Source organism: Aspergillus fijiensis, assembly GCF_003184825.1.
Source record: "Aspergillus fijiensis CBS 313.89 unplaced genomic scaffold BO72scaffold_26, whole genome shotgun sequence".
In the NCBI taxonomy this organism is placed as follows: Eukaryota; Fungi; Ascomycota; class Eurotiomycetes; order Eurotiales; family Aspergillaceae; genus Aspergillus; species Aspergillus fijiensis.
In genome coordinates this window covers 319,934-343,269 of record NW_024469002.1, presented here as the reverse complement: position 1 = coordinate 343,269, position 23,336 = coordinate 319,934, and the positions used below count along the sequence as shown (strand labels likewise).

The 23,336-nt window shown below is 53.3% G+C and overlaps 10 protein-coding genes and 2 non-coding genes across 12 annotated transcripts; 6 read left to right on the top strand and 6 right to left on the bottom strand.

Moving 5' to 3' along the window:
- Positions 1-33: 33 nt before the first annotated feature.
- On the top strand, positions 34-842 carry BO72DRAFT_510513 (acetolactate decarboxylase; the record flags this gene model as incomplete). The annotated part of the gene is made up of 2 exons (XM_040949366.1): positions 34-674; positions 711-842. Exons 1-2 carry the CDS (start codon positions 69-71, stop codon positions 840-842), a joined length of 738 nt encoding a protein of 245 aa, XP_040800888.1. The 5' UTR covers positions 34-68.
- A 274-nt stretch (positions 843-1,116) lies between these two features.
- Positions 1,117-1,187, bottom strand: BO72DRAFT_t150. The gene has a single exon. It is a non-coding gene; the product is annotated as a tRNA-Gly (tRNA).
- A 1,449-nt stretch (positions 1,188-2,636) lies between these two features.
- On the bottom strand, positions 2,637-3,698 carry BO72DRAFT_510504 (alpha/beta hydrolase; the record flags this gene model as incomplete). The annotated part of the gene is made up of 3 exons (XM_040949365.1): positions 3,455-3,698; positions 3,000-3,394; positions 2,637-2,945 (listed from the first exon to the last, which is right to left on the bottom strand). Exons 1-3 carry the CDS (start codon positions 3,510-3,512, stop codon positions 2,637-2,639), a joined length of 762 nt encoding a protein of 253 aa, XP_040800887.1. The 5' UTR covers positions 3,513-3,698.
- A 605-nt stretch (positions 3,699-4,303) lies between these two features.
- BO72DRAFT_528194 (AMP-binding enzyme family protein) lies at positions 4,304-8,371 on the top strand (the record flags this gene model as incomplete). Its single annotated transcript, XM_040950160.1, has 3 exons — positions 4,304-6,193; positions 6,244-8,257; positions 8,343-8,371. The coding sequence occupies exons 1-3, from the start codon at positions 4,751-4,753 to the stop codon at positions 8,369-8,371; spliced, it is 3,486 nt and encodes a 1,161-aa protein (XP_040800886.1). The 5' UTR covers positions 4,304-4,750.
- A 169-nt stretch (positions 8,372-8,540) lies between these two features.
- On the bottom strand, positions 8,541-10,591 carry BO72DRAFT_448558 (uncharacterized protein). The gene has a single exon (XM_040944817.1). The coding sequence runs from the start codon at positions 10,267-10,269 to the stop codon at positions 8,701-8,703; it is 1,569 nt and encodes a 522-aa protein (XP_040800885.1). The 5' UTR covers positions 10,270-10,591; the 3' UTR covers positions 8,541-8,700.
- Positions 10,592-11,597: 1,006 nt separating this feature from the next.
- Positions 11,598-12,889, top strand: BO72DRAFT_378844 (fungal specific transcription factor domain-containing protein; the record flags this gene model as incomplete). Its single annotated transcript, XM_040941332.1, has 4 exons — positions 11,598-11,743; positions 11,791-12,018; positions 12,079-12,430; positions 12,497-12,889. 4 exons carry the CDS (start codon positions 11,598-11,600, stop codon positions 12,887-12,889), a joined length of 1,119 nt encoding a protein of 372 aa, XP_040800884.1.
- On the bottom strand, positions 12,788-15,026 carry BO72DRAFT_510497 (alpha/beta-hydrolase; the record flags this gene model as incomplete). Its single annotated transcript, XM_040949364.1, has 4 exons — positions 12,788-13,766; positions 13,825-14,483; positions 14,535-14,770; positions 14,830-15,026. 4 exons carry the CDS (start codon positions 15,024-15,026, stop codon positions 13,092-13,094), a joined length of 1,767 nt encoding a protein of 588 aa, XP_040800883.1. The 3' UTR covers positions 12,788-13,091.
- A 258-nt stretch (positions 15,027-15,284) lies between these two features.
- On the top strand, positions 15,285-17,545 carry BO72DRAFT_122748 (sugar porter family MFS transporter). Its single transcript, XM_040939030.1, has 5 exons — positions 15,285-15,656; positions 15,756-16,025; positions 16,112-16,567; positions 16,635-17,240; positions 17,292-17,545. Exons 1-5 carry the CDS (start codon positions 15,542-15,544, stop codon positions 17,372-17,374), a joined length of 1,530 nt encoding a protein of 509 aa, XP_040800882.1. The 5' UTR covers positions 15,285-15,541; the 3' UTR covers positions 17,375-17,545.
- Positions 17,546-18,667: 1,122 nt separating this feature from the next.
- On the top strand, positions 18,668-19,607 carry BO72DRAFT_122667 (uncharacterized protein). The gene has a single exon (XM_040939029.1). It carries the CDS (start codon positions 18,970-18,972, stop codon positions 19,363-19,365), a length of 396 nt encoding a protein of 131 aa, XP_040800881.1. The 5' UTR covers positions 18,668-18,969; the 3' UTR covers positions 19,366-19,607.
- Positions 19,608-19,817: 210 nt separating this feature from the next.
- Positions 19,818-19,888, top strand: BO72DRAFT_t152. The gene has a single exon. It is a non-coding gene; the product is annotated as a tRNA-Gly (tRNA).
- A 230-nt stretch (positions 19,889-20,118) lies between these two features.
- BO72DRAFT_510495 (uncharacterized protein) lies at positions 20,119-21,263 on the bottom strand. The gene is made up of 2 exons (XM_040949363.1): positions 20,731-21,263; positions 20,119-20,665 (listed from the first exon to the last, which is right to left on the bottom strand). Exons 1-2 carry the CDS (start codon positions 20,906-20,908, stop codon positions 20,361-20,363), a joined length of 483 nt encoding a protein of 160 aa, XP_040800880.1. The 5' UTR covers positions 20,909-21,263; the 3' UTR covers positions 20,119-20,360.
- A 454-nt stretch (positions 21,264-21,717) lies between these two features.
- On the bottom strand, positions 21,718-22,424 carry BO72DRAFT_459273 (uncharacterized protein; the record flags this gene model as incomplete). Its single annotated transcript, XM_040946418.1, has 3 exons — positions 21,718-22,184; positions 22,238-22,319; positions 22,389-22,424. 3 exons carry the CDS (start codon positions 22,422-22,424, stop codon positions 21,718-21,720), a joined length of 585 nt encoding a protein of 194 aa, XP_040800879.1.
- Positions 22,425-23,336: the final 912 nt, after the last annotated feature.

The following is a 23,336-nucleotide window of genomic DNA, read 5'->3' as shown; positions in this document are numbered from 1 at the left end:
CTCTCACATCTACCATCACACAACACTTCTATTCCAAACATCCACATCACCCTCCCATACTCACCACCATGGCCAACATCAACACCCTGTACCAATACAGCACCATCAGCGCCCTCCTCTCCGGCATCTGCACCGAGGGCCTCGACGCCTCCACCCTCCTCAAACGAGGCACATACGGCATAGGCACCTTCTCCGAGCTGGACGGGGAGATTATTGTCATGGACTCACGCGCCTACCACTTCCCCTCCACCACAACTACCACCGTGCGCCGCCTAAACCCCACCGACACCATCCCCTTCGCCATGCTCACCACCTTCCAACCGACGCACACCCTTCCACTCCCAACAACCACCACCTCGGAGAAGATCACCCTCAAAACCCTCTCCGCCCTGCTCACTCCGCTCCTCGACACCAACAAAAACACCTTCCTCTCCCTCCGCCTGACCACGACCTTCGCCTCGCTCACCACCCGCATCATCCCTCGGCGCAGCTCCCCGGAAGAAACCCTCGCCGACTGCGCCGGACGACAAAAAGTGACCAGCCACGGCCGCTCGAGAGGGACACTGTTCGGCTTCTGGTCCCCCGCGTATACGGTGGGGATCGGGGTCCCCGGATTCCATCTGCATTTCTTGTCCGAGGACGGGGAGAATGGCGGACATGTGATGGATTTCGAGGTCGCGGTGGACCACGATGAGGATAGCGAGGGGGAGGGGGAGGGAAGGGGGTTGGAGGTCGCCGTTCTGCGGGAGGCGAGGTTGGAGTTGCCGGATACTAGGGAGTTCGGGGAGGTGGAGGTTGGGGCGCCGAGTGCGGAGATGGTACGGGGGGCGGAGGGGGGTTAGCTGGTTTTTCCTTGCGGGAAGCGGAAAGGGACTTACAGTTGGAGAAGGGGGGTTGGATGAGTTGCGTGGGGAGTATAGACTGGCTGTGCTTGTTTGGGGTTGTGGGAAGTGGAGGTAATAGTGACCGGAATTTACAGTAAGGTGTGTTGACTGAGGCTGCGACAAAAATATTTTGAGATCCGCCGCAACATCTCTTGTTCATTTATAGTACGGGTATGTATTTTGGATTTGTTTGATGTTTATAACGGAGAAGATTGAAAAATCAAAAAGTCTTTGCATCATCCGTGAATCGAACACGGGCCTCATCGATGGCAACGATGAATTCTACCACTAGACCAATGATGCTGGTTGTTATTCTTGGCATCTTTCTGTAGTTTATGACCGTGTAGATATGCTTGTCCTCCCTCCATGCTCACGTTCGCGTCGCTTGTATGCTTCTATCACAGCAAGAATTGTCTCACTTCTATTATTCTCCCCAAAGAGGTCTCTTTGCTTGTATAATGCATGGCTTATGTAGACTGACTTAGTTGTTTGCACGTTTATATGCATGAGTTTGATTGGTAGATTTCATAAATGTGTTGCCTGAGCGCAAAATATAAACCTTTACGTTGGTCTCATGGTCCATCCTTGGCCATCAGCTGCTTGCATCCCACCATGTAGCAAGACACCAACACACATGCATATTCAAATTGACCTCATCCAATCCTGCGCTCCTTGAACTTACTCATGCACAAGACCCCGAAGACACGAAATCCACAAGTGATGCAATGCGGTAGCCTCCCCTATCTCCGCGAGCACCATCCAAACCATGTAAACAGGCCATCTACACGACGAATCGGCCCGCAACCGCGTTCCGTCATCCATTCATCCCGGTCATCTCCCGAGACTCCCCGACAATGGTAATCTCGATGGCGGCCATGGAGTGTCGATCTCACAGCGAGCGGAGTGGATCGCTCGCCCCGCTGATCGGCGAGTTTCTACCCATGCAGCGCTGCTCTCTTCTTGCTGCAGATACCCTTGCGGTGTTTCCTTGGGCTCATGCACAGCTGCAAGCTAGCTATGAAATGCTCAACATCTCTTTTATGACCTCGTCAAGTCTCTTTTCTATAGTCGTCACATGGCATTCCGGACTGTAGATAGAACGGACCCACCGGTACCAAAGCCTGATACCGCCCGCCGGGTGTGACGATCCCTGCCCTAATTAGCCTCTCTGCCAAAAGCCGGTCGACAGCACATAACCTTGGAACAACATGTCTCAAAGGGGTTGTGCTTTGCCTTGAAGGAACTATGGTTTGGTCTAGCTGTGAGTCGTGGGGACCGTGTTTCGCAATCGTGGATCAGCCGGAATTAGTGCTTGTGGATGGTCTGAAGCGCAGATTCCCTGCGTTCTTCTGCTACGATTCCCCAGCGGATCCACTAATAGGCTCCCACAGAGTTAATTAGAGAGCTAACCTCGTGGTTCCTGGTTATTGAAAGCTTCCGGAGTGGATCGGAAGTCCGGCAGGTAGATCTGACCTGCACAGCTCCAGCGGAAAGCGCGTCATGCGCGTGGTGATTACAATCTCCTGCCATCCCCTGTTCAAAGATCCCCGACTCGAGGCTTGGATGTCCTAGTCAATTTGATTCGCTGAACTGTGAGCCACATGAAATTGCCAGATCGAGAACGCCAGCAGGGTAATGCGAACGCCAAGCTAGAAACCGAACGCCGAATTGAGACCCAATTCCCCCGCGAGTCATGGGAAAGATATGTACAGTACCCACTGCCACTGATGCACCCACCATTAAGCACGAGGGCTATACGCCAATGCAGCCCCCGTCCACCTCGCCCACCCCACCGCCCGTCCTCCGAATAAACCTGGTCACCAGTTCCCTGATCCGCGGTCCGCGGGGGATGTAGTGCGACCCCTGGAAGTACTCCACCTGCGCGTTGGCGCACCGCCCGACCAGCTTCAGCGACTGACGCTCCGAGACCCAGGTGTCGAGGGCGGCGATGAAGTGCAGCACGGGTGTCTGGATCCGCCGCGCGTAGATCCACTCGTACGTGCGGTGCTCGAACATGAAGGCCGAGAAGGCGATGCAGAAGTGCATGGGTGGGTGGTTAACCTAATCTCCGTCAGAGCTAGATGCCAGATGGCCAGGAAGAGGGGGCGAGCGCACTTGGAAGTAAGGGTTCTTCCTGTTCTGCTCCAGCAAGGCAGTCAGGATGACGGACCACGCGGCCCCGGCGGAGAAGCCGATGACGCCGACGAACGGCCCGTGTTCCGTCAGGACATTCGCCAGCCGCTTCCAGGTGTGCTCGAGGCCCTTGAGCTCGGAGGTCTCGGGGTCGCCGTAGCCCCAGAGCCAGCTGTCGGGCAGTCGGTTGGGCTTCATGTAGGTTTCGTCGCAGGCGTCGATCGAGGAGGCAGGGATCGGGCCGTCCAGATAGAAGAACTCCACGCCCCCGGGATAGAGGCTCTCATGCTGCATGGAGGTGGCGGAGAGGGCTCGCGCGATGGGCTCGTGGAGATACCGCATCTTGCTCTGGAAGGTGTGGGCGGATTGTCCTGTGCCTGCTGTTGCTCAGTTCACGTCCACGAACTTGCACGATTCCGAGTAGATGAGAGACTCACCGTGAAGCATCAAGATCTTCGCTTTGCGCGGCGTCTGCAAAGGTGTGTCGAGATACATATTGACAGCGCCAGACTCGCAACAAGCACTATCTCAAGCGGGGGAAATCGAATGCTGGATATCCCACAGACCACCTTTTTGAAGAACGAGTCGGCTATATATGTATTTCCTCGCAGCTGAGCAGCCAAAGATCCATCCCTCTTGGTCTTTAGGTTTGCCCATGACGATCGTCCCTGAAAATCGCATGTGGAAGAGCTCCTCGATTGGGCATCATGTGTTGTTCCACCACCGAAGGAACTATCGATACAGGTTTCATCCCTTATTTGCCATATCAGAATCTTGCCACTCGCCCCTGTTATTTGATGCGATTGGTCGCAAGGTATGAGGGCACCTCAGCGGGCGATTGGTCTCCCACGAGTCGCGGAGGAACTCCCCTGAGGGTACGATCGAATCCTGCTCCCCGTATATACCAAGCCCAATCAGAGATTCAGGAATCCAGTGTGTAAAAGCAATCGAGGCGATTTCTCGATCGGTCCAATCCCGGGAATCAGAGCACGTCATGTCAAACTCTCTAGCCTCCGATCGTAATCTTCGCGACGGCACAGCGAGTAGAACCATGGTCGGAGGTCGGCATCACAGCCACCATCTTGATAGGCTTGATCCGCTAGCCCCTGGACCTTGGCCCAGCAGGTGAGCCCACGTGGAGGTAGTGGTTGTTCACTACGTGGATGAGAGCACGAACTGTAACAGGTAGTCAGTGGTGCGCCCCGCCCATGGAAATGAAATTCCAGTTTTGATATCACCCCACTCACAATTGACTATTCTGTGACTATCAGAATTAGTGCCTGCACCATCACCCCAGTACCCGGTCTGTCTTGTGCCCTCCTGCATAGGCTATAGGAAGCTTTTTCGTCGAAGAATTTCTCGACGCTTGTGGCTGCAGGCGGAATCGACCCCGATCGGCACGGATCGCCGCAGCGGAACCCTAAACTACTGGTTCCAACTATGGGTGTAGTGGGACGCATGGCAGCGATACGAGCCAGTTCCAACCAAACAAAGCTTTGTATTTTATGGGGTCGATGATTGTGGAATGGAGAGGGGGACATCCAGGAACCGGTAGTATGGATGTGCGGATTATTGGCAATTATGGTGTTGTCGACTGACCTGATGGAGCCGGGTTGTGCTCGGTAGGGGATTTAAAACCTGAGCAATGGACTCAATTGACGCTCTAGTTTTCATTTCCTCTCGGTAATTCATAATCGCGAAAACTCATCGAAACTCTCGGTACTTGCCTCATCATGGCGGGAATTCCCTTGGCAGAGGCTGCAGACGATTCACAACATCCGCCCGACAGACACTTGTTTGGCTTGCTTGAACAGACCGCGCAGCGTTTCCCGAACCATGACGCCGTGGTAGCTCTACGGCAGAGCGAGGAGCAGGGGCCTTCAGGCACTGAATCACCGCAGCCCCTGCGTTGGACATTCTCAGAGCTGCATGCCCGCAGTATACGCCTGGCGGCTTCCTTGGCGCAGGCGGGAATAGGCAAGAACAGTCGCATCGCAGCTTTCCTCCTCAATGAAGCTGAATGGGCCGTTCTTTTCTGGGCTGCCGCTCGTCTGGGCTGCCAATTCGCTCCATTGGATCCTCGGATGCTCGGGCAGCGCGCAGATGCCCTTCATCTGTTGCGGAAGTTGGAACCTGCCGCAGTCTTCGTCTCGGCATCGTCCATGACCGAGCCTCTGGATGCGGCCCTAGAAGAGGGAGGTTTCCAACCTATCTTGAAGGGTATCACCCGGGCGACAGACGAGCAAAGCGTTCCTACAAGCTGGACAACATTGCCGAAGCTAATGGCCAACGCACCAAACGAGTCAATACTTCCTCCGCCACCAACGGACACAGATGACACCATTCTCATCCTCTTCACAAGTGGAACAACATCCCTCCCCAAAGGATGTCCGCATACCACGCTCTCCATTGCTACACCGGGCCTCATGGTGGTGAACACCCTGAACATCGAGCCCAGCGACCACCTCTGCGGGCATTTGCCCAGCTTCCACATTTTCGCGATCGTGATGACACTCGGGACCTGGTTCAGCGGGGGAACAGTCGTCTACCCCAGTCCGACCTTCGATCCCGCTGCGTCCTTGGAAGCCATTCGACTCGGCGCTAAGGTCCATACAGCCTGCGTTCCGTCTATGGTACAGGCCATCGCTGCTCAGCTCACGCCAGAGAGCGGCCCATTAGAAACTCTATACCAGATTGTCCTCGGGGGTGCGTCGCTGTCGCCCAGTATCGTCGAGCTCTGTCTGTCCCTTGGTGCCGATCGAGTTATCGCGGGATATGGAACCACAGAGGGTGTAGCCACGCTATTGAACTTCTACGAGGCTGCATCTCACAAGCGAATCCAGGGAGAGGTATGTCTAGGGCCTCCACGAGCGGGTACCAGAGTCCGAATCTGTGCGCCGGAGAGTCGGGTTCCCATCCGTCGAGGCCAGCTCGGTGAGTTGCACCAGGGCGGTTATCCGATCTTCGGGGGATATCTCGATGCAAGTGCGGAGGACAACAGTACGTGTTACCAGGAAGATGGCGTGAACTGGTCTGCGACCGGTGATCAGGGGTATATGGATCAGGATGGCAATGTGTACCTGCTGGGCAGGTACAAGGATCTTATCATCCGCGGTGGTGAGAACATCTCGCCTGTCAAGATCGAGCAGTGCTTGACCAGGATTTCGGGCGTTCGAGTACGTATTCTGCCTCTTGAACTGAAACTTCATGCTGAACTAGTTTGTAGGAAGCCTATGTCGTGGGTATCCCTGATCCTGTGGCGGGTGAGGTCCCAATGGCAGTCATTCGTCGAGACAAGTCCGTCGATGTGTCCCCAAGCTCGCTGCAAGCCAAGGTGCAAGAGGAGCTGGGGCGCTCGTTTTCTCCCACCAAGATCATCGAATTGGAGGATGATCTGAAGCAGGATCGCTATCCCACCACTACGACAGGCAAGGTCTTGAAACCCAATCTAAAGACCCTGGTAATTGAGTATTTGGAGCAGCAAGCCTCAGTTGTTTCAGAATCCGGCGACTATGTGGCCCAAATTGCTGCCATCTGGGCGGCTATTACCGGAATGAAGGCAGAGCAGCTCGACCTCGACGCTCCCATCCGCACCTTCGCCGACAGCATGATGATGATCCAATACCTGCATACTGCCACAAAGCGGCTTGGGCGGGTCACCCGGAAAGATCTCATCGAGCACGACACAATCCGGAAGCAAGCGCATCTCATCGCCGATCGTAGCATAGCCAGCATGAAGACACCAGTCGTTAACGTTCATGCTTCCACGGTCGGCGCTCAGCATACCTACCTTGACCCAGCACGAGTTCAGCAAGCCGGCGAGTCGACGCTTCGTCCGCTCGGATTCGGCTGGGACGATGTTGAAGAGACAATGCACGTCACCGACACTCAGACCTGGTTTCTGAAAGATACACTGAGTCCCAGTGCGTTCAAGATACGCACCTCCTGGATTGCCGCTCCAGGTCTGAGCGTTGAGTATCTCGAGGCGATCCTTCACCTGTGGCTGCATCGACATCCACTTCTCCGCAGCACGGTCGCACAATACGACCAGGACCGAATGGTATGGATGATCATGCGCCCTACCTCACGATGGATGAATCTGCACATCGCCCACAGCCACGAGGTAGACCACATTTCCTGCTTAACCGGATACAAAGCCGACAGCCCTTGGGAGGGATGTGTCGCGTTGCCCGGCCCGTTCCTGAAGGCCACCATCTTCAAAGACCGAGCATCTTCACGCGCGGGAGTGGTTATGCACTGTCACCATGGCATCTACGATGCAGTGACGATCTTCCGGTGGCTGCAGGACTTCAAGGACCTTCTGGCCAACAATGGTCTTCCGCGCATGGATTTCCGCCATTACGGCAGGTTCATCAGCGACTACCAAAAGTACATCTACAGCCAAGCCGCAGAGAATGCCGTGGACTTCCACGTCAAGCGCCTGAAAGGTGTCTCGGCTGCGCAAGACATTCCCTGGCCCCGACTGTCGACCTGGAACGAGGTCCGGGCCCAGGGCCAGGACCCATTCATCAGCGGCTCGACGAAGAAATACATCCACCTGCCCGGACTCGCCGAGATGCGCCGCGCGTCGAGCGTCCCCGTCCCCGTGATCGGCAAAGCCGCATGCGTGTTACTCAACGCGCACCGGACCGGCGTGTCTGAAGCGGTGTTCAACGTCGCCGCGTCGGGGCGTTTCTGGCCTGGCGCAGAGAGCGACGACTCCCTGGTCCAGCATCACCACCCCAACCCCTTGGAGATCGACGGTCCCATGATCGGGTTCTTCGTCGAGCGCGTCACGGTACAACCCACTGAAACCGTCCGGTCGCTGTTGACCCGCCTGGCGGAGGACCAGGACGTCCAAAGCCTGTACACCCATGCCCCCTTCAGCCGGGTGTTGAGCCGACTGCGCGAGCTGGACGCGGCTGCCGGCACGGACGACGCCACTTTCATCGAGCAGGCGGCCTTCACACAGGTCTTCAACTGGCGGCTGGAGCAATACTCCGAGCAGGAGACCGATCCAATCCGCATGGTCGATTTCCGTGGGGGTTATGATCTCGGCCTTATCTGGCTGCCGACCCTCATGCCGAATGACATCCTGGAGCTGGAGGTGATCATGAACACGCTGACGTTTGGTGGGGAGGAGACGGTGGGCTTGATGGAGGAGTATCTTTCCGTGATGGCGTGGTTGTGCGAGGCTGGGAATTTGGATAAGCCCGTGTCTGGGTGTCGTTATGAGGGAGGTGTGTGTTGGTGATGATAAAGGTGGTAGGATTGGTTGTGAGCGGGCGCTGAGGAATGGAGAGGAGTTCTAAGGTGTTTGTTTAGGTTTGTTTGTTGGCCTGGAGGTCATGTGAGAGCTGGCTAGGGATTCATGGCGCCTTAGCAGGAATTGGCACTGTTTGTTGAGAGTTGGCTTTGCGTGTCTAGGAGTAATACATCAAGCACCATCGCCTTAAGTCAGGTACTAGTAAAATGCTGTCTTGTCGGAGTGGTTGTTTGACTTTAGATCTACGCGTCATGCTGCCACATCTAAAGCTGAAACGAAAATTATTATCCGATGAAATCATTATCGCAATAGTATGAAACGATATCATAATGGCAGTCGAAAGCTAAGCCTCTACACAAGAGTCAGTGGTGTCAGAGCAAAGCAAGTAGTGAACACATCAACCGGTAAGACGAGCAACTATTCCCTCGCCTCGTTCGCTTGCGAATTCGAGTACTCGAGCCAGGCTTCAGTGTTCCGAATGTAATCCATAACCTTGGATCGAAGATTCTCTACTTCCTCTGGGATTTGGGCCAACAAACTCCTTGCGCTTTCGAGCTCTTGAACGGTGAAATCGTGCTCAGCCTGAATATCTCGATCCCAGTCGTACGGCCATCGAAGCCTCTCCAGCCCAGTATTCGATTGGAAAGTCTGACCGGGGCACAGCCGCTCTGCATCCGAGCGTGCTGCCTCGAGCGCTTTCTGGTAGATGGCCAGTTTCTGTTTCGCAAGATGTTGTTTTTTATTCCACTGCGCGACATCAATGCCCAGGACATGCTGATTTCCAGACCCACCCGACCACTCTTGCTCCGCCTCCGCCAATTCCATCTTCTTCTGCTCGACCTCTTCGTGCAAGAACTGTACCTCCCACAGCGGACGACCCTGCGGCCGTAGGCACACGCTCCCCGGACACATTCTGTTAGCGTTCTGTTCAGCCATCGCCAAGAACGCCTCGCCGTGCCGGTATTGCCCTTCCGCGAGCAACATGCGCCAGCGCGCATCCCACTCATCTTCTTGGGTTCGAGCTAATCGCAGCTTCTCTTCCGCCTCCGCGAGGAAGCGATAGCCGTCATCGATGGAACTCTTGTAGTGCTGCAGCCCGTCAAGCGGTTCAGTCGCAAAGCTTTCCACTACAAAGGCAGCGATTGCCCTCACGAGGTCGACCTCAAACGCATTCCCATCGAAAGCATCCGGCCATCCGTTCTTCTGGTACAAGTCACGCACCTGTGCTTCTTCCAACGCCGACCACTCATCCCAACCATCCCCTCCGCTGGGAACTTCATCGAGTGCATAATACCACTGCATAATATCCCGAAGCACATCCCCGGCCGGGCGATGAGGAATATGCTCGAAGCTGTTTCGGTTCGCCGACGTGGGTTCCCGCTCCTCAACCTCTTGTAGCGCCAAGTCGGTCGTTGACCAGCCCTCCTGATCGATGATCCAGATGAAGTGACGGTGTGCGTCGTAGACAATCACACTTCCGTGATTTCCAAGTTGGGTGAGCGGTGTGACCCACGGGCGCATGTACGGTCCGTCTTCGTCCTCGAAAAATGGATCACTGGGCGACCCGTAGAAGGGATCACGCCCTTGTTCCACCTGATCGACGTCGCGGAAGTCGGTGAATTCACCGCCATGCAAGAAGCCACGGTTGCCAGCGGCCTCCGTGTCGACGTATGGCAGAATGCTGTAGAGATATTGAACGGCGGGGTCGATCTGCAACTCTTCAAACTCAGGTTCGAGTGCTGTGAGGTTGTGTGGTCCCGTATGGACGCTAGCTGGATCGAGGTATCGCATTTCGACGAGAATTTGATAGATTTCTGACATCAGATCTGCGACTTCGTGGAGCTGGGCCTTTTGTTGGTGTGAGATGGGGTCGGTGGTGGATGGGGCAGATGGTATGGAGGAAGAGGCGTGGGAAAGAGGCTGATACCACTGCCATAGTGGCAGGGCCACCGACATGACTATTAGAGTGACAATCTCGACGAGCATAGCGATGAGTTCTGATGGTGGTTTGGAAAGAAAGAGAGAAACTGTTGCCGTCAGGGGATCCTGCAAGTCAAATATAAGCTCTGCTTAGTGTGGGCTGAGCTGCACAAAGCTGGTGGTGCTTTTTTCAGTTGCACGGTGCGACCATGCGAAACTGCCGTGTGACAAAACGAGTGGACTGATCAATCAAGTCTGCGTGATTCAAATTTAAGGGAGATGGAGATGGACGAGCGCTGGAGTTCTTTCATCATGGAGGGGAAGAGGAAAGGCTCTGGAGGATGACTGATGGATGGTCGAGACAGGAACAAGAGTGAGAAATGATGATAAGGGAGGGATAAGCGATAAGCAACTAGAAAGGGTCTAGAATCTCAAATTAGGCGGCAAACGGTGGGCCTAGACAGGCGGTGAGGTGAGCGAGGCGGTGGGCCTGTTTTCTGCCGGTTAATTCCACATTCTGCCATTCGGCTGTCGATCTACGCTCGCTCCAAGTCAACCAAGTCAACCAAGTCAACCATCTCCCCCCACGAACATTACCCTCCACCTAACAGAGAACAAGGTCCACCATTTTTTCATTTGAATCTGAATTTCAATGGAGACCAGAGCGAACATTGCCTGCGACCAGTGCCATGGTCACAAGCTCAAATGCACCCCCCTCTCGCAGGGATGTGTTCGTTGCACTCGTATACTCCCCCGCCCGGTACACGCCGCCGGCCTCCCACTGAGACGCCAGCAGGTCTCGCCATAAGATGCACCTTCACTCGACTACCCAAGAAGCGTGGCAGGAAATCAACCCGCTCACGACCATCTCCTGCATTGATGAGGCATGCTCCTGACTACCCCGTCTTGGACTGCTTGAACGGCCTCTCAGTTCTCAGTCGCGAGAAAGAGGAGACGGAGTAAAACTCGCTCATTTGACATCGGCACCGACGACTCTTCTAATACCCAGGTCTAGATCCACCACCATCCGACCTACACGATACGAAGCATCGCGGCTGCTGGAACATTCTTACGAGTCTCCAAATCAGGAGTTTCACACACGTCTTATCCGAAGAAGCAGATTACTTGACCTGGAAAGCCCGCGATCAACTTCGCCAACTCTGCTGCTGTCAATTCTGTGTATGTACCCGAGTCCCTTAATCAATGTTGGCAATCGGCACTCCATCTGACACGTCTCAGGTGTTTCATGTTTCATGCCGACGGCAAAGAAGCGAGCAGATTCGACACGACGGATGGCACAAGGAAGATACTTTTTCGACCAACTGAACCGCCACTTTTATCCACGCACATTTCCTGGCACCAACCATGTTTTTGACGATGCGCTGACTGCGTTCATGCTGACTACCATTGCTCCTAGTGAAAAATCGCTCGAATCGGGTCTTCAGCATTGGCTGGTATTTTTGAATTTCGTCGTGCAGAAGCTAGATCTACACAAGGATGACCAGGGTATGGATGAGGATGATAGGGAAGAAAGAAGAAGGTATGCATTCCACATCATATCAGCTGATTAGTGCTGACAGTATAGAGGCTGTGGTGGGCCACCTATATCATCGATCGGCATGCCGCTTTATCGTTCAATGGGCGCCCACGTCTCACTGATCAAGAATGCTCGTCGTTGCCCACACCGTGCCCAGATGCGATCTGGGACTATCCGGCACCGTTGCCTCGATCGGAGAACCGCCCCCCTCAGAGTATGGTATGGAGATATCAAGTCCATAGTCTAGATATGCTTGGGACGTTCCTGCCCCTATCGAGGTATTCAGCAACGATCTTAGCAAGCGCAGCGTTACAGCAGCAATTGCTGATTGTTCACAGAATCTTAGGCGACATTCTTGAGTATCGCTTCCTCGACGATCATCCAACATTCAACACCAATAGAGCTCTGCTGGAGACGAGCCGCACAACCATTATCCAGAACTTGCAGCTGTGGTTTGATTCCTTTGAATCGCTAGTTAAACCTGACTTCTGTCGAATTGCAGAGCCAGAGTGCGAGCTGCTGCCGGGAGGTAGTAAACCAGCTGTCGCATATTACGGCTTGCACATGTACCACTGCATGTTTGTGCTGCTCCACGGTCGCATGGATGTGGTTCGCATGTATCATGATCTTCAATGGCAGGCATCTCCCGACTTCCTTAAAGCTGGCGAACACGCTGTCGCGTGCGCAAACGTACGTCTCATCCTTGGCAGATTAACATGTCCCCATCACCGCCATCCAAACTGATTTGCCACTTAGGTTGCACATCACATCCTCCGGATTGATCCTCGACTAAGCTTTATGTATCGCTACTTCGGCACATACTTCCTACAATCCTCCTTCATCTTCCTGATCCTGGCCCAGAAACTAGGCCAACAATCTGACAGCCTGATTTTGCGCAATTGCGCGATCAATCTCCAGGTTTTGGACAAATTTGTGCTAGCCACAAACATGGATTACCAGCGAACGTTTGCTGAACTGCTTCGCAAAGCTCTTAGCCACAACATGGAACGATCTTCTCAGGATCAAGGTCATACTTACCATGACCGTACTTCGCCACTTGAAGAAGTAGAAAGCCATCTAGATCCAGAAATGCTTCGGTATCGCTGGACTCCGGGCTTTACGGGGCTATGGGCACATACAAAGCCTTGAACAGACAACGACTTGGGACAACTCGATTGCTCTACTTGGAGGGCGCTAAGATAGCCCATGGTCTAAACTTCAGTGTGGGAAACGTTTCACTTGGACCATGTACATTGATTTAAACGACCCACATCCAAAGTTTGCCGCTTTCTGGGAACCAGTCCTTCATGACACTATTCTGATGCGCCCGTCTAGAATATACCGTCCTTGTTTAGAAAAGATGTCCTCCACCACTCAGGATGTTGGCAATTTGCCTAGCCTCCTGCGGGTATTTATCGACGAGGCTTAATCGCGACTTTCTGTCCACCCAGACCTCGTCTAGTGCCATGTCAACTGTGATTGCAGTTCGGTCCGGCTGGTACACGGTCGCCAAACCTGGTTCATAGTTGGCTGACCGCGAGCCAGTGATAAAATTGACCCAGTCAGTCTGAACACGATCGACTAGGCTGGCATTAGGTACTGTGCCGGGCGATAGCAACTTATCCGCTTTACGCAATGCTTCGTCGAAGCAGTCGTAGATATAGATGAGATCTACACAGTGGTGGGCTTTGCCATGATTCAATCCTGGAAACGGATTGCCGACCGCCATGCGGAATGATTGTACCCGGGTTGGTCGGGGGGACGGTTCTTTACCCTGGCCGCTGTAGCCTGGATTCTCCCAATCCATCAGCTCCTCCCTGCAACATTGAACAGGATACCCGAACTGTATGTCCGATAAGAAGCGATAGACCTGTTCGTGCAGGCTATCCTTGCTCATGCCTGGACGCAGACGGTATGCTGCAAAGAAGTCATTGCAGAATTCTTCAGATAACTTGGCGGCAGCCGACCAATCGCATATCTGTTCGAAGCTCTCAAGTTGGCTGACTGATGACTGGTGGAGTGTACCCTGTGGGCTCATCAAGTCAGTACGTTGCGTGATCGGAATCTGGATTACGACGACTGACCTCGAGATCTGCATCCCCTACCAAAACAGATATGATTTCTCTAGGGTGGCTCGCAGTACCATTTGGAGCTCTCATCGTTCCACTTTGGTCGAGGTGCACACTCCAACGTCCGTTCGGTCTTTGGGAAATGGTCAGTTCATCCATAACCAATGGAAAGACAAACCAGCCTAACGCCGCATTCGCACGCAAAATATCATCTGCTGATACATTCCGCATGAAATCCATACGCGAGGTTGTGCTTTCGTTGGTCGCGCCGAACTTCTTACAGAAAGTGGCCCATCGGGCGTTTGCATCACCCATCGTGATTGGGCCAAGCACTCCCACGGCTCCAGACTGGATGATCCCCTGCTGGCACAGCGGCTTACGCTTGCTCAACGCCGCTTCGAGGACATGGGCATGAGATGAGCTTCCGCCTGCCGACTGGCCACCGACCGTGACTCGGTTTGCGTCACCTCCGAATGCCCTGATGTTCCGCTGCACCCACTCGAGGGCAACTCTTTGGTCCCCAAGCCCAAAGTTGCAACCCCGTTTGCCTTCTGGTTGAGCATCGATGATTTCAGTGGAAGCGGCGAATCCGAACATGTTGAGTCGGTAATTGATTGTCACGACAATGATGGGAGTGCCCATCAAGACGGACTTTCTAACAAGACGGGCAGGATCTAAGGTACCAGTCAGCCTCGATATTTGAACATGGAACCTGTCACTCTAACCCCACATAGGATCTGTCCCCGCGCCGAAACCATATGCTCCTCCATGGATGTATACGTAGACCGGCAACCCTGGACTGTCGAACTCGAAGCCGGCAGCAGCAAGAACGTTCGGACTCGGTCTCGTGATGAACAGGTTCAGGCAGTCGAACTCGGACTCTTTCACATCTTGTGGAAACTCGAGATGCGATTGATAGAAGTCACTATTGTTAGGCTCTTGCGGTTGTGGGCAGCGGGGACTGTGGGAGAATTATGGTTATTCGTGCTCTGGCACGGATTGGACAGGAGAACCACGCACCCATTGTGTGTGGCGTCAAAGGCATCATGTGGCAATCGATCACGGAGTTGAGCATGCTGCCACCTTGCTGGGACACTTCCATAAGGGATACCTCGGAACTCTTCGACTCCCGGTATGGACGATGGTTTCCCCAGAACTCGTTGCTCATAGGAGGAGATGGTATGAGTCGGGAGGGTGACGACAACGGAGACGGTCATTGTGAGGAAGGCGAAAATGGCGACCAGCTTAGGCAGAAGTCTGATACTCTCAAAAGCAGGCAGAGTAGGCCGACAGTTCGGTCTCTTTCACGATTCGGCGCGGCTAATCTTTTATACCTCAGTTTTGAGCGAGCGGGCCGAGGTGGATCCCGCACGAATCACGAGAACTCGAGCCACGCGGGCCCAATGCACGGGGTGGAGGCTTCTACGAGGCATGCAGCCAATCTGATGGCGCGAACTCCATGGCTGCCAAACTCTAGTCGGCCTATTTTGTCCTTGGCAATCGGCTTTTTATCAGCAGCCGGGTCTGGCTCCCTCCAGTTTTCGGACGTCTTCGTTACCCCGTGGGAAACCCCGGATTTCACAGACTCGGATCTGCTAGATGATTTTCGTTTTCGTGGACTATAAAACCTCAAAACATGCTCGGGGGCTCCCACAATCTTTCCGTCGATCGTCCCCGTGGAATGTGCTAATACTTGCCTCCTTGCCTGTGCCCAAGAATCTCTGCGAAGAAGATGACTCACGTTCTTGATATGCTTGGAATCCGGGGAGAATGGAGGGCAATCGCAATCAGCTTGTTCATCACGATTGCTGCTTTTCAGTTTGGATTCGACTCTTCCTACTATTCTGGTAGGTAGTCAGGACGTCTCACCTCAGAAGAGATACACCTTCACGATTCAGCATCATGGTCCCGTCTGTTGGCTGAGCTAATGATGCTGTGACAAATAGGTATCCTCGATATGGATCCCTTCATCAAAGCTTATGGACACTACGACAGCGCGACCGGTGGCTATGTCCTCAGTTCCAGCATTCAGTCACTTACCACTAGCATTATCAACGTCGGGGAGCTTGTCGGCGCTGTCTCCTCCTACCTGGTAGACGATCGCATTGGACGTCGAGGAGGGCTCTTTGTGTCTAGTGCCTTTGTTACTGCCGGTGTGATCTTCCAGGTTGCTGCTGATAACCTCGCCTTGTTGATCGTTGGAAGGCTGTTAATGGGTACGTTCTAAACCCCCAGGTAGCATTGAGCAGCATGCATATACCCAGGCTGTCACATATGACATTTCAAAGCTAAACATTGATAGGCTACGCGGTGGGACTGATTTCGTGCCTGGTCCCCTTGTACGTTGCCGATTGTGCACCTACCCGCTTTCGTGGAGCATTGGTCTCCGTATACCAGTTTGATGTTGGGCTTGGACTGTTGTTCGGTGTGATTGTGGACTATGCTACCAAGGATCGAACAGATAGTGGTTCCTATCGGATTCCGATGGCAGTTCAACTTGTCTTCCCAATCATTCTAGTTCCCGGCCTCATATTGTTTTGCCCCGAATCCCCTCGCTGGCTCTTGTCGAAGGGGAGGACGGAGCAAGCACGAGCAGCCCTTCGACGACTGTACGGTGATCGACCGGACTTTATCGAGAGCGAGATAGTATATATCACAAGTATGGTTGAGGAAGAGCAGCGAAACGATAGTTCTTGGGGAGACCTGTTCAAGTGGAAGGTAGATGGACGGAAGACCTATCTCGGATGCTCCATTCAGGGTGAGCAACGTCTCCACAAGTCTTGTTTACTTCTTCTGTTCAAATTTGCTAACTCTGGGTGTTATAGCATTTCAACAGGCCTCAGGCATCAACTTTATAACCAGCTACGGGATTGTCTTCTTTTCGCAAATTGGGATTACCAACTCTTTCCTCATTCAGATGGGCCTGTACCTTACGCCGATGCCTGCGGTTTGGCTGAATCAGTACTGTGTTGAGCGCTTCGGTCGACGGGTGATGCTGCTCGTTTCCTGCTCTTTGGTGTGTGTGGTCTTGTTCGTCGTCGGTGGGGCGGGAACGGCCACGGACAAGACCATGAGCTTAGACCAAGTCATCGTAGCAATGGTCTACATCTTCATGGTCGTGTTCAATCTTGCCCTGGGACCCGCCGTGTGGGTGGTCACGTCGGAGATCTCGACCGGCCCCAACCGCAGCAAACTCATGGCCACCTCGACTGGTACCAACTGGTTCTTCAGCTGGGTAGTCACATTCACCTTTCCGTACTTGTTCAATGCGGATGGAGCCAATCTCAGCGCCCGGGTGGGTTTCATCTACGGTGGCCTGATGTTTGGCGCAGCAGTGTGGATTTACTTTTTCTTGCCGGAGACGGCCGGGCGATCCCTGGAGGACATCCAAGTGATGTTCGAAAATGGAGTTCCAGCGCGCAAATTCAAATGTGAGTCAAATGTCTTAGCACAGACGGTCTGGTCACTGATAGTCTACCCAGCATATGAGATTCCTCAGACAACGCGCCTTGCTGTCCTAGAGGATGAGAAAGAAGTCCGGGCTACAGAAATGGAGAGTGTATGAGCAGGGAGTAAGTTTGCCTGTACGAGTATGACTTGTCAAGGTCAGCTTCGAGTCTGCACAAGGGGGTGCCGGCTACACGATTTCCGACAGCCTCAGGCGGGAAAGTACTCGACACAGGTCTCCTGGACCAGCACTTACGAGACAGTTCGCCAAGCAGAAGTCAGACAAATCTCTCGTTCCGGCTTCAATAGTCTACTCGATAGTTTTTCGCAGGGCCTCGTGATTTCATGCACCCGTGCCCGTTTGCTACGAATCCACTGTTCCTGTTGGGATGCGTCCAATTCCGTGAGCTATGGCCTGTTTGTAATGTTGTGGTGTGGTGAGGGTTGAGTAATGGTAACCTCATAAGGTTTCCCCACAGATCGGAAATAGCGGGTGTGGGTGAAATATGCACCTATCGACCCTAATGCATGGGAGCCTATTTTTCCTCTCCCAGCATGATCGTGGAAAATACGACTGCACTTTTGCAACCTCGTGTGCTTGTTGCTGCCAGATCATCGAGTTCTGAGACATGGTATCCAGGGCAGTGAATGAGGGCGGACAAAGCGACCGCTTTTCTTTGCTCACGTCACCACCTCTTTCAGCCTCGAGTCCAAGCCAGCAGTCAGGCAGGCAGGCAGGGTGTAAGACAGGTTTCATACGAGGGTCACTCAAGCGATGGGGTTATTTTTATCTGCCGAGCTGGATCCATGGAGTGCAGGCAATACGAGAATGCGGGCTTGGCCGGGACTCAGTGATTGGGTTCCCTTCCGGGGTTCAGTGCGGGTAACTTCAAGACCTGCAGGCGGTGCAGTTCATTCACTACTTCTCACTACATTTCAATACTTCAACCATACTAACTCGGTATGGACAGTCACTGAGCCACTCAGAGGTACTATTTCGGTATTAACTCTGTTGCTAAGGTCTCCCCGCATCCGCAAGGCTTCCCATGTCTGTCAAGTCATTTTCCGATCTCCCCGGGCCCTACCACACCTTAGTTGGGTTGGCTGATGGGTCTCTTTCACGGCACCCTGCAGATCTCCGCAAAGTAGTCGGATGTCTTGGATCGAGGGCCGGGTTGTGATGTCAGGCCACCGACATCCCACGGTCACGTGTATCTTTAGGAAATGGGCAACCAACCCGGGGTCGCGTGCATTGCTCCTGTACCACGAAACATGGCCAGCCGGATCCACGCGGGCATGAACTGCTGTTGTGCGAGCCGGGGGACGACTCGATCGTGGCATCGGCTGTGCCCTGCGGTGTACCATCAATAGCATCCGTGTGCTCGTATACCAACATGCTGAAGTCTGGGACACTGTTTTTAGATTACGAAGTGGTGGCTAGGGAGGGGGAAGCCTCAAGCGATTAGGATTGACGGTGAAGGCTGGACAGATCTGGTTGAAGATCTGTACCAATGTTGATGATCGAGTGTTGAGATAAAGGGACGACGAAAGGTATAAATTGGTCGTGTCTGCTCGTCGAGATACAGCTTCATCATCAACATCAACATCTTCACAAGCCATCAGATCCAGTCTTCACCAAAGAACTCTCTCTTTCACTCTTCCACTCTTCTACTCTTTGACATCTTCAGAAATCCACCAACCACTTCATATAAAATGAAGTCCTTCACCACCATCATTGCCTCCATCCTCATCGCCGCCGTCTCGGCCGCCCCTGCCCCGGTGGACATTGAGGCCCGGGTGAACAGCGTCACCGTCTCCCTCGCCAACGACCAGAGCGGAGCCAACGCCGGCGTGCCCATCCCCGGCGACGGCGTCACCCGCAGCATCCAGACCCTCTACGGCGGCACCTCGGTCGGCTCCAGCGGCAAGGTCCTGGCCTCTTCGGCCCAGCTGACCAACTTCGCGCAGTGGTCGAGCTGCAACATCGTCAACGGCGGCAGGAGCATCGCCTACCTCAACTCCCAGCGCACCTTTGCCGATCTCGATGGCAATCCGAACGCTGCGACTCCTGTTGACTTGAGCGGTGCCACCATCACTTGCTGGGCTTGAGTTATTGAATGTGAGAGTGAGAAGTGGAGCGGGGCTGGGATTGACGGGTCGAGGGACTGGGGGATCATCCTAGACAGATGATGGATCTTTCGGACTGCTTTGCATGACTGTCATTTTGTTCGCTTTTTGTCTGGCCAGACGGGGGAGATGCTCTTTTTGATTTCGTGTTTTGGTGATGATGAGCGGTTTGCGCAGCGACTAGATATATATGCAATGACACTCCTTCGCATTTCTTGTGAATAGGTTTCTGGAGTGGGAGTGTAGCTGTAGCTGTAGCTGGAGCTGTAATAAAAGTGAAGCTTCAGAAGTAATACATGTATTTCTCTTACATAGTAGTCATCAATGAACCATGGAACGAGGGCTGATAGTAGTTCTTTGTTGTTGCTGTCTTGCGCGGTTTCATATTCTTTATGCTCATGAGTTACTAGTCTATACCAAGACCACAACAACCAGCATCATTGGTCTAGTGGTAGAATTCATCGTTGCCATCGATGAGGCCCGTGTTCGATTCACGGATGATGCACTCACTTTTTGCCTTTTTGCCTTCGACGTCGATCTTATATTTTGGCACTGGTACACCCCTCTACCAGAGTGTCTTTTGATTGCGAATGGGCTTAAGGAACATCATGTTGGAATTCATCATGCAGATAGACCCGCGGTTCAAATTGGTGGTACCATAGTTCTCCCGTAGCTTAACACCCACGAGTAGAAACTTGTCTATCTTCGGAATGCTCCCGAAAACTCAGCCAGCCAGGACCGCATACAGCACAACAGCTGGGCACCAACACAGCCAGAATAAGAATCTACGCCATGTACTCAAGTCGGAATCATCATTGCCATTCCATATTAGCCTTCGAGTAAAATCGAGGAAACCAAATTTACTGTACCCCTGGGCACAGCACCCCCGAAAAACAATCCACCCACCCACCTGCATCCCCGTAATCCCCGCATCAACCGACGAGAATATCTCCATAGCATAGGCCGGTGCCCAGAGTCTAGACGACATCACCACCAAAGACACCACCCAGCTCTCCCTCCTCCTCCTCCTTCTTCACGCTCAAACCCATCTCATCACCCCCCTGCGCACCTCCCTCATCCCTCCCAGTCTCCCCCTTCCCCGCTGCAGACTTTTTGACGGAAACCCGCCGCTTCTTCACCCGATTCGCCTCCGGCGACTCCGTATTCGCGTGCTTCCCACCCATGCTGAAGGTGATGGTGCTCCCGCCGTTCTTGAGGTTGCGGCGGAACTTCTCGAGACGCTCTTTGATGGCGCGGGCGGTGGGCTTTTCGTCGTCGTTGGCTGGGTTGCGTTAGTTTGGGGGATTTTCTGAAAGCTTGAAATTTTGGAGATGGGGAGGTACTCACGCCAGACGGCGGCCATCTTGTCGATGTCGATGGTTAGGTTATGGGTTTCGAAGAGGGTTTCCCAGAGCTGGGTCTGGGTGTTAGTTTTACGGAGGTTGGGTTGGGGGGTGGATGGGGGGATGGGGGGATGAGGAGAAGGTGAGCGTACGATGTTCATGTTTTCGGGGGTCCACTTCATTTTGCTTGGTGGTTGTGGATTCTTGCTTGGTGGTTGTGTGGTGTGCTTGGTTTGGGTGGTAAGTGGAGGTGGAGGTTTGGTCGATTAGGGGATGAATTTGAGGGTTGGATCGATAGGAGGATGAATTTGTGTGGTGTGTCGATGAGGAGATGGATATGAAAATTTGAACAGTGGTTGCGAGGGCGTGTTGGTTCAGTGTCGGCTTTGTTGGGATATGAGAAAGGGGATGGTGTATCGGTGGTGTCTGAGATGGAGATGGTGAGAGATGACTGTAGGATGACGGTTGTTGTAGATAGGCAGACTGCTCTGAAGAGGCTTGATGAGGGTAGTGGTTAAGCCTAAAAGGAGATGAAGAGCTTGTTGAGACGTCTTTATCTCAGACTGTGATACTGAGGTGATGCAGAGGTCTGGTGCGTGATTCACTGTTCTTGTTTGCAACTCAGTGTTATTGAAAACTGCTCAGTGAGGCGCTGGATCTCGATGGAGTTAAGACTTACTGATGCATTGATAAGTCCGGAATATGACGGTTATGTGTTGATTTACTGTTTGAGGACCTACAAGCATATCTGTGAAGAGCCAGGTGTAGTCCAGAGAATTACGTCTGTATGGCATGCAATGTTGACTTTTGAGATGCTCCTCTCTAAGTCCCCTTGGAAGCTACTTGAGCTCGATTCGTAACTTGATTCGGATATCATCATTTAAATTGATTCTTGTGCATTGGCACTACCAAGTAGGTGCTAGAAAACCGGTGACCCTCAAGGTAAGGCGAGAAGTATGGAAGGTAGCAGCACAGCCTCCCCTTCAAGCCATCAGGCGTAGGTCTTGTCGCTGCCATCACTATTATCCCCCTTGACAATAGTCTCTGCATCCTCCTCACTATCTTCTCCCTTGATGATTGGCTTCGCAGCCTCCTCGCTGTCGTCCTCGCTGTCATCCTCGCTGTCGTCCTCGCTGTCGTCCTCGCTGTCGTCCTCGCTGTCGTCCTCGCTGTCGTCCTCGCTGTCGTCCTCGCTGTCGTCCTCGCTGTCATCCTCACTGCTCGCCTTGCTCACAACCTTGGACACACTCTTGCCCTTCCTGGTCGGAGTCTTTGGCTTCGCGATGCGGGCCGCCTTGCGCTTGGCAGACAGAAGAGCCTGACTGGAGGGACCACTGCTGGCAGCAGTCGTAGCCTTCTTTCGGGGTGTGCCGACGGGGGTTCCGGGGTTACTGGTGCCGTCGGAGACCTGCTTTCTGAGTTTGTCCATCTGCTGCTGCACGGCTCGGATGGTGCATCCTTCTCGTGTATCAGTATCGATACTCTGACGACGGGGGCATTACAGCACTTACCCTGACCCACACAATCTGCTAGTGCGGTGTAATCAAGCTTGATACTTTGGTTTCTAAGCTGGGTCAAAACGCCGAGGAAAAGCTGTGATGCAAGATCGAGATTAGCATATGTGATGATGAGGATAGGAAATATAGTTTGACGGTGACTTACTTTCGCGTTGGCTTCTGAGTTCCAAGTGACAGCCATTTTGACGGTGATTGTGATGGTATGAGGTGTTGTGGTGGGTTGGAATAGCGAGGTGTAGATGTTGTGGATTGGAAGTAGATTTGCGTTGTTGATGTAGATGTTGTAGTTTGAAGTGGGATTGAGTAACCAAGAAGAAGAGAGTGAGATTGAAGTGGCTGGTAAGAGATTGAGTCACCTGAAAGGTGGAGTTGGTTGTGGTATGTTCTGTTATGGTAAGAAAGCCCAAGGGGTAGAAGCGATTTGAAGACAAAGTAGTGTCATTCACCTGTTGCCGTGGTTGGTGAGCTTCAGGCTTCCTCTTGCCTTCCTCGCGCGCAGTCCAGCTTCCTCACCCACTGCGCTACATTCACCTTTCTCTTGCTCTCTGCCCTCTCGTCTATCTCCTTCGCTTGGCCATGAATTCTATATCCTTCCGACGACTCAATATCTTATGTGATGTGCCAGATCCACCGAATTCAATATCCTTATGAGTATCTCTGCATTTGATCCCTGATATCATTCACCCCCGAGACGAACCGGACACGAACCAGTCGAAGTCCCCCAGCGCAACCGTCGGACCAATCCTAACGAAAACCTAAAGCTCTCCGGAAAATATCTGTATGACTAGCACTACTGGTGGAGATCGAGAGAAGAAGAGTAAGACGAACAGTGGACCGGTAGAAGCACTCGGAGACCCAGAAACTACAAGGGCAGGTCTGGCAGCCGAACCCGGTGATGAGCCACTGGGCTCTGCCTCGTCGGAGTCTAGAGGTATTGCAGAAGCAGAAGAGAGCAAATTGAATTCCCAACCCGGCGATGAGCCACAGAGCACGGCCTCAGCTGCAATGCTAGATGAGATACGAAGCGCCATCTCCAAACTTATCTCAAGCAGGAGTAGTTCCATGTTTGACCGCTCTGAGCCATTTTGGCAAT